The sequence below is a fragment of the Babylonia areolata genome, chromosome 14, assembly GCF_041734735.1.
Source record: "Babylonia areolata isolate BAREFJ2019XMU chromosome 14, ASM4173473v1, whole genome shotgun sequence".
Lineage (NCBI taxonomy): Eukaryota > Metazoa > Mollusca > Gastropoda > Neogastropoda > Buccinidae > Babylonia > Babylonia areolata.
The window spans coordinates 22,032,231-22,044,326 of record NC_134889.1 but is presented as its reverse complement, the minus strand read 5'-3'; the positions used below and the strand labels follow the sequence as shown (position 1 = coordinate 22,044,326).

At 43.2% G+C, this 12,096-nt stretch overlaps 2 protein-coding genes across 2 annotated transcripts in view; both read left to right on the top strand.

Moving 5' to 3' along the window:
- LOC143289646 (uncharacterized) overlaps positions 1 to 256 on the top strand; it is a 24,267-nt gene extending 24,011 nt beyond the window's left edge. Inside the window, exon 5 of the mRNA XM_076598693.1 lies at positions 73 to 256. Within this exon, the coding sequence (XP_076454808.1) occupies positions 73 to 256 (184 nt within the window). The remainder of the gene's footprint in view (positions 1 to 72) is intronic.
- Positions 257 to 3,675: 3,419 nt separating this feature from the next.
- Positions 3,676 to 12,096, top strand: part of LOC143289914 (legumain-like) — a 29,183-nt gene continuing 20,762 nt past the window's right edge. The window contains exons 1-3 of the mRNA XM_076599156.1: positions 3,676 to 4,004; positions 6,556 to 6,653; positions 7,527 to 7,608. Coding sequence (XP_076455271.1) covers positions 3,882 to 4,004; positions 6,556 to 6,653; positions 7,527 to 7,608 — 303 coding nt within the window. The 5' untranslated portion in view covers positions 3,676 to 3,881. The remainder of the gene's footprint in view (positions 4,005 to 6,555; positions 6,654 to 7,526; positions 7,609 to 12,096) is intronic.

The window sequence follows — 12,096 nt, the reverse complement described above, 5'->3', positions numbered from 1 at the left end:
CTATGATTTAGAAGTAACAACACTTTGTGAGGGCATCCTCCTGGAGCTTCAAAGACTGACTTCAAAATGAAGCGGTGAGGCTGATGATGGGAACATCAAGGACACTCCTACTGAGACCATGAGATGCCTGCTGGACCTTCCTTCAGTGGACACTTCTACTGAGACCATGAGATACCTGCTGGACCTTCCTTCAATGGACACTCCTACTGAGACCATGAGATACCTGCTGGACCTTCCTTCAATGGAGAGACCATGAGATACCTGCTGCACCTTCCTTCAATGGAGAGACCATGAGATACCTGCTGGACCTTCCTTCAATGGAGAGACCATGAGATACCTGCTGGACCTTCCTTCAATGGACACTCCGAGACCATGAGATACCTGCTGGACATTCCTTCAATGGACACTCCTACTGAGACCATGAGATACCTGCTGGATCTTCCTTCAATGAACACTTCTACTGAGACCATGAGATACCTGCTGGACGATCCTTCAATGAACACTCCTACTGACACCATGAGATACCTGCTGGACCTTCCTTCAAAGGACACTCCTACTGAGACCATGAGATACCTGCTGGACCTTCCTTCAATGGACACTCCTACTGAGACCATGAGATGCCTGCTAGACCTTCCTTCAATGAACACTCCTACTGAGACCATGAGATACCTGCTGGACCTTCCTTCAATGGACACTCCTACTGAGACCATGAGATACCTGCTGGACCTTCCTTCAATGAACATTCCTACTGAGACCATAAGATACCTGCTGGACCTTCCTTCAATGGACACTCCTACTGAGACCATGAGATACCTGCTGGACCTTCCTTCAATGGACACTCCGAGACCATGAGATACCTGCTGGACCTTCCTTCAAAGGACACTCCTACTGAGACCATGAGATACCTGCTGGACCTTCCTTCAATGGAGAGACCATGAGATACCTGCTGGACCTTCCTTCAATGGAGAGACCATGAGATACCTGCTGGACCTTCCTTCAAAGGACACTTCTACTGAGACCATGAGATACCTGCTGGACCTTCCTTCAATGGAGACTCCGAGACCATGAGATACCTGCTGGACATTCCTTCAATGCAGGCGGGACACATGTTAGAAAGGTCAGTTAACTCACTCAGTACGGCCAGTCTTCTCTTCTCCTCTACACAGACCCCTCGGATGTCCAGTGGGTGTCTGAATGACCCAACCTTTAGCTTCCGTCGTCAGAATTGTGGTATTCTTTGTCAACATTCACCTCTTCAGTATAAGAGCCTTCCGCTTGCAATATTTTGACGGTGGTAATTGGGGTGAAATGCTGTTAACGTCATCTCTTTTGCCGTTCGTATGGAGAGAGTTAAATCATCAACAGAAGGACAGAAAGGAATTTCCCAGCAGCATCTTCCAGCCTGTCAGTGTTGCTCAAAAGTTGAAAGCTTTATAATGTGTGTTTCTTTTCTTGGGGTGAAACGCTCTTAACGTCGTCTCTTTCGCCGTTCGTATGGAGAGAGTTAAAGCTTATTTCAGAACACTAGAAAAGACTCAGGACCCACTGCAGTAACAGAACCAAAAGGCAGCCATCTGGGAAGCAGAAGATCATGGAAGGGACAAGCTCAGACAGTATTCGATCTGCATGGGAGCTGCAATGTCTGGAAGGAACAAAACAATGGGGAAAATACCCAGAACATCTCCAACATCTTTTCAACACAATCATTTCACCCACACTGGGAAGACATTGTCAGGAAGGGCCAGAGGGAAGACATTGTCAGGAAGGGCCAGAGGGAAGACATTGTCAGGAAGGGCCAGAGGGAAGACATTGTCAGGAAGGGCCAGAGGGAAGACATCGTCAGGAAGGGCCAGAGAGAAGACATTGTCAGGAAGGGCCAGAGGGAAGACATCGTCAGGAAGGGCCAGAGGGAAGACATCGTCAGGAAGGGCCAGAGGGCAGGAACGGTGCAGAGGAGAAGCTACTTGTAGAAGAAAACAACAAAGAAGACGATATTGACACATACACAGATGCTCCAGTCACCAAAGATCAGTCCAGTTGGGGATACTGACATCAAGTTGTCAATCAAAAACAACCAGGGGAGAGAATGCCGCGTACAAAGTCACAACCTCCAGCCAGACAACGGAAGTCTGAAGCAGTGCCGTATGCTGTTCACTGGCTGGCATCCATACGTACGTGTGTCAGTCTTCAAACCAACATGCCACAATTCTAACTGATTTTATCAACCTTCTACAAAAAAAAGTTGAAAGCGGAATGGGGAGCCCAGAGAGGCATGAGGGATGTTGTGCCTTCAGACAGATGTCAGGAAGCAAATGCCGTGTGAGTCCACGTCATGTGAAAACCAGCAAGGATGGTTTTCCGAGTTGATTTGAGCGGTAGATTTTGTGCTGTGATTTTCCACTTCACAGTCTTGGTTATGCATTTGTTTGTGTCTAAGTGACAATGATTGATTAACGTGTGTGTATGTGTGTGTGTGCGTGTGTTAGACCCTCCGCCCCCTCCAGCACCACACCCACAGAGAGAGAGAGAGAGAGAGATTTGAAAAGAGTTTGTACCCCTGTGAAGACGAGCGCGGAAAGATCTCACACTCTGAGCTGTATGTCGGCTGTGTCTTATCTTTCTTTGTGTCACACACACTCGCACGCCCTCAAGTTGCACACACTGGCACTCAGTTTGCATTTTCATAACATGCAAGCAGAGACACTTTGTACAAGGCGACGATGGCTCTTAGTAAACATTCATGTTGATTTTCGGTGCTCGTCCCGAGGTTATTTGTTTGCAGTGTTCAGCTTTCAGCTACGGCTCACGCTGGGCCGCAGGGGTCCCGAGGGAAGGGAACGGGTGAGATGTGTAAACAAACTTGACAAGCTTGACAAGGCCGAGCTACCGTTGAAACAGCGGTAGAAACGCAAAAGAAGATCTCCACGTGACTTGCGCACGCACACACACACACACACACACACACACACACACACACACACTGCCGACATAGACTGCCACGCACGCACGGCACCGGCACACACACACACACACACACACACACACACACACCGTGACACACACGCGCGCGCTCGCGCACCGCCGCGCACGCACGGCATGCACACTCAGTGGCACTGATACCGCTGATTCACGGCACACACGCACGCACTCACTGCACACACACACACACACACACACACACACACACACACACACACACACATGGCATAGCGTCAGCAAATGAAAAGAGCACATCCTTCAAAAATAACATTTAATGGGTCATATCAAATGACACAGCAAATCACAGGCTGGGAAATAGGGTGGGGGTTCAGTAAGGAAGGTGCGTGTGGTGAGGGGTGGTGGTGGCCGGAAGATGATGCACGGAGGGGGCGCTGTGCGTGGGAAGCGGGTATAGCTATGAATAATACTAATATAATGATATAGTTTTTACTGATGTCATGGTTGCGCGCGTGCAGGGGGGCGGGGGGAAGAGTGAGGAGGGCTGGGAGGGGGGGGGGGAGTCGAAACTGGTTGAAAAAAAACCCAGAGGGCTGGCTCTGTGAATGACATCACAAGGGAGTCATGTGATCATCATGTGGTTGGCTGATCACATTGGTATCTTCCATGATAAAAAAAGTAACACACCTAATTTTTGAAAAGTCACGAGCTTTTCAAAGTCATATATAAACGAACAACGGTGGAATCGGTCAGCACGGACAGAACTACAACTGTTCCTCCAGTTGTCTACATTCTATTCGTCAGTCTGACGAAAAGGTTGCGCGTATGTTTTTATCCACCTCCAAAAAAGGAATCCAAGAAACGTAACTCTCGTTTTGTTTATAAGTTTCCTTGATCGGTCGGTGGTTGATATTTTGTCAGTTCAGCGAGCGACATTTCCAGACATGGCTCTCAGGACAACGGCCGTCTTTCTTTGCTTTGCTGCAGTTTGTTTGCAGCTGGTCACGTCTGAAAACTGGGCTCTTCTTGTGGCTGGATCCAATGGCTACTATAACTATAGGCACCAGGTTAGTGATATTGTTTTAAGTTTTTCAAATGGAGTTGGCATTCGCCCAATGAAGAGTTTCAGTTTCAGTTTCAGTAGCTCAAGGAGGCGTCACTGCGTTCGGACAAATCCATATACGCTACACCACATCTGCCAAGCAGATGCCTGACCAGCAGCGTAACCCAACGCGCTTAGGAAGAAAACAAGATAAAAGTAATGTTGCCCCCCCCCCTCCCCCCGGACCCCCCCCTCCCCCTCTCCCCGCCCCGCCCCACCCCACCCTACCCCTTTAACGGTGGGTGTCGAAACAGGAAGACCGGTGGGAATTTCCCAGAGTAATTTTCCTGCCTGCCGTCTTGCTCAGAGTTGAAAATTTTATGCGATTATCCTTTCATATCATGCAAAAGGTTACAAACTAACAATATGTAAATTTAAAAGGATACAAAGAAACAAAAACAAAAAGAGTCATTTTTGTGTGTCTGAGGGGTGTGTTTGTGGAATGTTATTATCATTATGACTAGATTTTTTGGGGGGAGGAAGAGGGGGGGGTATAGAAAATGATGTACTGATCTGGGTGTGTGTGTGTGTGTGTGTGAAGTCAAGATTTTATTTCATGATGGTGAATTGAATAAGCATAAGCAACACTTGCTGTTTTACATCAAGCCATCAATGATGAAATAGAAACAAATTGAGAAAGGGGGAGAGAGAGAGAGAGAGAGAAGAAACAAGCAGATGAAAAGCAACAACAACAAAATGCATATATATGTATACAAGAATAGTGTGTGTGGGTGGGTGGGTGCAGGGTTCAAATTTAACTCTCTTTTTTTCTTTTCTTTTTTTAGTGCCAATCAGGCACTCAGGACAAAATATTTGAATGCCCAATTGTGGTTTTGGGTGCCAGCATAATAAAATGAAATAAAATCTTCAACTGAATTTTCTTCTTCTGCGTTCATGGGCTGCAACTCCCACATTCACTCATATGTACATGAGTGGGCTTTAACATGTATGACCATTTTTACCCCACCATGTAGGCAGCCATACTCCGCTTTTGGGGGGCAACTGAGTTATAATTTGCATTTGTGTTGATGTTTGGTAAACCGCATTCAAAATGTCCACACGCCTGAACCCTGTGGGCCTGTTCTTTTAACACTGAAAATGGGAAACATCATTGTCGCTAACGCACCATGAACGTCAACATCCAATTGCGAACGCGCAAAGATGCTGCTCCGCGAAGCGAGCTGCAGCAGACGAAACTTTACATTTCGATTGACCGCGTTCAAGCATGCTTTCTTGGTGTGTCTTTTGATTAATTTTCTTTCGCCTCTATCAGTTTTTGAGTGCCAACTGGGCACTCTTGACAGAAAATTTGTGTGCCCAAGCCAACTTTTCGTAGCATTTGCACCCAGGCACCAGTAAATTCGAACCGGTGTGTGTGTGTATGTGTGTGTGTGTGTGTGTGTGTGTGTGACACAAGGATCATGAGTTACACCTTGGGACTCGTGAAGGAGCACAGGGCCATAGTAGCACTCCTCCAGTGGACTCCAGTCCATCGCCTTTCATTGCCCCGTTCAGTTTGGCCCATAGAGCTCAGTGTTGGAAAGGTTGGGATTAGCTGTCCAGACAGGACAAAAATCTATAGCCTCAAACCTCACCTCTCCTTGGCCCCCCCACCCCTATGCCATAGAAAATAGTGGAAGGCAGAAAGGATTAACTCACTCAGTACGGCCAGTCCTCTCTTCTCCTCTACACACACCCCTCCGATGTCCAGTGGGTGTCTCAATGACCCAACCTTTAGCTTCCGTCGTCAGAATTGTGGTATTCTTTGTCAACATTCACCTCTTCAGTATAAGAGCCTTCCGCTTGCAATATTTTGACGGTGGTAATTGGGGTGAAATGCTGTTAACGTCATCTCTTTTGCCGTTCGTATGGAGAGAGTTAAATCATCAACAGAAGGACAGAAAGGAATTTCCCAGCAGCATCTTCCAGCCTGTCAGTGTTGCTCAAAAGTTGAAAGCTTTATAATGTGTGTTTCTTTTCATACAATGCAGAAAAGAAGTACAATGTTTGATTAAATTCACCAGGCTCACGTCTGAATTTTAGTTTGTTTAGTGTTTCCATTCAGTCAGTTTCACCATTGGTGGCAAAGTGAAAGTCAGATTTTATATTAAAGTGTATCCACATGATCTGTAGTGTATATAGACACAAATACTATGTATTTATATACTTTATAGAGTATATTATCCTTGTATATTTCTGTGTGTGATTGTGTAAGTATGTGTCTGTCATTCTGTGTGTGTGTGTGTGTGTGTGTGTGGAGAGAGTGTATTAAGAGAACAGTCTCTGATCTGTGTGTGTGTGTCTGTGTGTATGTGTGTGTGTGTGTGTGTGTGTGTGTGTGTGTGTGTAACATAACTGGAGAAAGTGTATATAACATAACTAGTGAATTTGTATACAGAGACAGTCACTGAATGTGTGTGTGTGTGTGTGTGTGTGTGTGTGTGTGTGTGTGAATGCATATGCACACACGTGTGTGTGTGTGTGTGGTTGTTGTTCTGCTGTGGTACCTCCACCAGGCTGATGTCTGCCATGCCTACCACATTCTCCGGAGCCATGGGGTGCCCCAGGAGAACATTGTCACCATGATGTATGATGACATCGCCTACAGTGAAGAGTAAGCCAAAGACACACACACACACACACACACACACACACACACACACACACACAACACACACACACATACGCACACACACACACACATACACACACACACATACATACATTCACACACACATTTTTGTACTTGTTTCATTTCAGCCATTTGCCTTCTGTGTATCTTTCACATTGATATATTTTAATGTATTTACTTTTTTCTTCTTTTTTTTTTCTTTTTTAATCTTCTTACTTGATTTCATTGTATTTTCTTGTTTTACACAAATCTGGGATAGGTTCTGGAGGTGTGATCTGTGTGTTCGGTGTATGCAACGATTAGACATCTGCCTCTTTTTTTTTTCTTTTTTTTTCTTTTTTTTTTTAGCAGATGTAGTGTGTAGGGTATGTGTGGATCATTCCACAGGATTTGACACCTCCTTAGACAGGCGCAATAGCCGAGTGGTTAAAGCGTTGGACTGTCAGTCTGAGGGTCCCGGGTTCGAATCACGGTGACGGCGCCTGGTGGGTAAAGGGTGGAGATTTTTACGATGTCCCAGGTCAACATATGTGCAGACCTGCTAGTGCCTGAACCCCCTTCGTGTGTATATGCAAGCAGAAGATCAAATACGCACGTTAAAGATCCCTGTAATCCATGTCAGCGTTCAGTGGGTTATGGAAACAAGAACATACCCAGCATGCACACCCCTGAAAACGGAGTATGGCTGCCTACATGGCGGGGTAAAAACGGTCATACACGTAAAAGCCTACTCGTGTGCATACGAGTGAACACAGAAGAAGAAGACACCTCCTTAAAACTGAAACAGAAACAGAGTGCTCTCTGAACTGAACGCTGCCAGAATCAGCAGTTGATGTTGTCTGTACCTGAAAACAGGAATCCTTTTCCTGGCAACATCATCAACCAGCCCAATGGACGGAACGTCTACCCTGGAGTGGTCATCGATTACAAGAAAAAAGTATGTGCAGAACTGTCTTCAAAAGTTATCACTGATAATGTAAGATCTAACAACAACAAAAGTGCTGCTGGTTTTTGACTCACTTGTGTAAACAAAGTGAGTCTATGTTTTAACCTGGTGTTCGGTTGTCTGTGTGTGTGTGTCTGTGTGTCCATGGTAAACTTTAACATTGACATTTTCTCTGCAAATACTTTGTCAGTTGACACCAAATTAGGCATGAAAATAGGAAAAATTCAGTTCTTTCCAGTCATCTTGTTTAAAACAATATTGCACCTCTGGGATGGGCACAAAAAAATAAAAAATGAAGCTTATTATATGCAAACTGCATTTACTGTTATATTTATATTTTTTGTATTCTCTAAACTTGGCACTTTGATCTGATATTCTGACCCAACAACAAGAGCAGTCATTATTATCATTTTTTGTTCAAACAGGAACTTCTTTTGCTAAGCATGGAAGTTTTATTTATTTTGCAAACGTTTTGGTGCAGAGAGTAAAAAAGGGAAATTACTCCGTAATTAATGCTAGGGGACTTAATTCGCTTTAAACTGATCTTTCTCATCTTAAACATTACATTTTGATACATAAAAAGCTTGGATTTTTTTTTTCAGTGTATCACAAGTGAATCTTGAAGGCCTTGCCTCTCTTGTTTTTTTTTGTTTTTTTTTTTTGGGGGGTTGTTTGTTTAAAAAAAAAAACCACTGAAATTTGTCAAAAGTTTTCACTTATGCAGGATTTGACAAGAGGGTTGTCTTTTCATGTGTTTTTTGTTTTGTTTAGTAAATCGGTTTGTTGACTAAAACGTATGTTGAGGAATGTAACAAAAAAGAGATTTTTCATGTTTTGGTAGTTGTTGTTTTTTTATGTATTCGTTTATTATGTGTCTCATTCTTTCTTTTCTTCTTTTCTTTCTTCCCTTCCCTCTCACTGCCTGTCTTCTTTCTCTGTTTGTTTCTTTCATTCTTTTCTTTCTTCCCTTCCTTTTCACTGTCTTTCTTCCTTTCTTTCTTCCCTTCTTTCTCACTGTCTTTCTTTCTTCCCTTCCTTCTCACTGTCTTTCTTTCTTCCCTTCCTTTTCACTGTCTTTCTTCCTTTCTTTCTTCCCTTCCGTATCACTGTCTTTCTTCCTTTCTTTCTCCCATTTGTTTCTTTTATTCCTTTCTTTCTTCCCTTCCTTCTCACTGTCTTTCTTCCCTTCCTTCTCACTGTCTTTCTTCCTTTCTTTCTTCCCTTCCGTATCACTGTTTTTCTTCCCTTCCATATCACTGTCTTTCTCCCTTTCTTTCTTCCCTTCCGTATCACTGTCTTTCTTCCTTTCTTTCTTCCCTACCTTCTCACTGTCTTTCTTCCCTTCCATATCACTGTCTTTCTTCCTTTCTTCCCTTCCTTCTCATTGTCTTTCTTCCCTTCCATATCACTGTCTTTCTCCCTTTCTTTCTTCCCTTCCGTATCACTGTCTTTCTTCCTTTCTTTCTCCCATTTGTTTCTTTTATTCCTTTCTTTCTTCCCTACCTTCTCACTGTCTTTCTTCCCTTCCTTATCACTGTCTTTCTTCCTTTCTTTCTTCCCTTCCTTCTCACTGTCTTTCTTCCTTTCCTTCTCACTGTCTTTCTTCCTTTCTTTCTTCCCTTCCGTATCACTGTCTTTCTTCCTTTCTTTCTTCCCTTCCGTATCACTGTCTTTCTTCCTTTCTTTCTCCCATTTGTTTCTTTTATTCCTTTCTTTCTTCCCTTCCTTCTCACTGTCTTTCTTCCTTTCCTTCTCACTGTCTTTCTTCCTTTCTTTCTTCCCTTCCGTATCACTGTCTTTCTTCCCTTCCGTATCACTGTCTTTCTTCTTTTCTTTCTTCCCTTCCATATCACTGTCTTTCTTCCTTTCTTCCCTTCCTTCTCACTGTCTTTCTTCCCTTCCATATCACTGTCTTTCTCCCTTTCTTTCTTCCCTTCCGTATCACTGTCTTTCTTCCTTTCTTTCTTCCCTTCCGTATCACTGTCTTTCTTCCTTTCTTTCTTCCCTTCATTTTCACTGTCTTTCTTCCTTTCTTTCTTCCCTTCCGTATCACTGTCTTTCTTCCTTTCTTTCTTCCCTTCCGTATCACTGTCTTCCTTTCTTTCTTCCCTTCTGTATCACTGTCTTTCTTCCTTTCTTTCTTCCCTTCATTTTCACTGTCTTTCTTCCTTTCTTTCTTCCCTTCCGTATCACTGTCTTCTTTTCTTTCTTCCCTTCCATATCACTGTCTTTCTTCCTTTCTTTCTTCCCTTCTGTATCACTGTCTTTCTTCCTTTCTTTCTTCCGTTTGTTTCTTTCATTTCTTTCTTTCTTCCCTTCCTTCTCACTGTCTTTCTTCCTTTCCTTCTCACTGTCTTTCTTCCTTTCTTTCTTCCTTTCCGTATCACTGTCTTTCTTCCCTTCCATATCACTTTCTTCCTTCCTTTCTTCCCTTCCGTATCACTGTCTTTCTTCCCTTCCATATCACTGTCTTTCTTCCTTTCTTCCCTTCCTTCTCACTGTCTTTCTTCCCTTCCATATCACTGTCTTTCTTCCTTTCTTTCTTCCCTTCCATATCACTGTCTTTCTTCCTTTCTTTCTTCCCTTCCGTATCACTGTCTTTCTTCCTTTCTTTCTTCCCTTCCGTATCACTGTCTTTCTTCCTTTCTTTCTCCCATTTGTTTCTTTTATTCCTTTCTTTCTTCCCTTCCTTCTCACTGTCTTTCTTCCTTTCCTTCTCACTGTCTTTCTTCCCTTCCTTATCACTGTCTTTCTTCCTTTCTTTCTTCCCTTCCGTATCACTGTCTTTCTTCCTTTCTTTCTTCCCTTCCGTATCACTGTCTTTCTTCCTTTCTTTCTTCCCTTCCGTATCACTGTCTTTCTTCCTTTCTTTCTTCCCTTCCGTATCACTGTCTTTCTTCCTTTCTTTCTTCCCTTCCGTTTCACTGTCTTTCTTCCTTTCTTTCTCCCATTTGTATCTTTCATTCCTTTCTTTCTTCTCTTATGTATCACTGTCTTTCTTCCTTTCTTTCTTCCCTTCATTTTCACTGTCATTCTTCCTTTCTTTCTTCCCTTCCTTATCACTGTCTTTCTTCCTTTCTTTCTTCCCTTCCTTCTCACTGTCTTTCTTCCTTTCTTTCTCCCATTTGTATCTTTCTTCCTTTCTTTCTTCCCTACCTTCTCACTGTCTTTCCTTCTCACTGTCTTTCTTCCTTTCTTTCTTCCTTTCCGTATCACTGTCTTTCTTCTTTTCTTTCTTCCCTTCCGTATCACTGTCTTTCTTCCTTTCTTTCTTCCTTTCCGTATCACTGTCTTTCTTCCTTTCTTTCTTCCCTTCCGTATCACTGTCTTTCTTCCTTTCTTTCTTCCCTTCCGTATCACTGTCTTTCTTCCTTTCTTTCTCCCATTTGTTTCTTTTATTCCTTTCTTTCTTCCCTTCCTTCTCACTGTCTTTCTTCCCTTCCTTCTCACTGTCATTCTCCCTTTCTTTCTTCCCTTCCGTATCACTGTCTTTCTTCCTTTCTTTCTTCCCTTCCGTATCACTGTCTTTCTTCCTTTCTTTCTTCCCTTCCGTATCACTGTCTTTCTTCCTTTCTTTCTTCCCTTCCTTTTCACTGTCTTTCTTCCTTTCTTTCTTCCCTTCCGTATCACTGTCTTTCATTCCTTTCTTTCTTCCCTTCCGTATCACTGTCTTTCTTCCTTTCTTTCTCCCATTTGTATCTTTCATTCCTTTCTTTCTTCTCTTCCGTATCACTGTCTTCCTTTCTTTCTTCCTTTCCTTCTCACTGTCTTTCTTCCTTTCTTTCTTCCCTTCCGTATCACTGTCTTTCATTCCTTTCTTTCTTCCCTTCCGTATCACTGTCTTTCTTCTTTTCTTTCTCCCATTTGTTTCTTTTATTCCTTTCTTTCTTCCCTTCCTTCTCACTGTCTTTCTTCCTTTCTTTCTTCCCTTCCGTATCACTGTCTTTCTTCCTTTCTTTCCTTCCATATCACTGTCTTTCTTCCTTTCTTTCTTCCCTTCCTTATCACTGTCTTTCTTCCTTTCTTTCTTCCCTTCCTTTTCACTGTCTTTCTTCCTTTCTTTCTTCCCTTCCTTCTCACTGTCTTTCTTCCTTTCTTTCTTCCCTTCCTTCTCACTGTCTTTCTTCCTTTCTTTCTTCCCTTCCTTCTCACTGTCTTTCTTCCTTTCTTTCTTCCCTTCCGTATCACTGTCTTTCTTCTTTTCTTTCTCCCGTTTGTTTCTTTTATTCCTTTCTTTCTTCCCTTCCGTATCACTGTCTTTCTTTCTTCCCTTCCTTATCACTGTCTTTCTTCCTTTCTTTCTTCCCTTCCGTATCACTGTCTTTCTTCTTTTCTTTCTCCCGTTTGTTTCTTTTATTCCTTTCTTTCTTCCCTTCCGTATCACTGTCTTTCTTCCTTTCTTTCTTCCCTTCCGTATCACTGTCTTTCTTCTTTTCTTTCTCCCGTTTGTTTCTTTCATTCACTTCCATCTTTCATTCT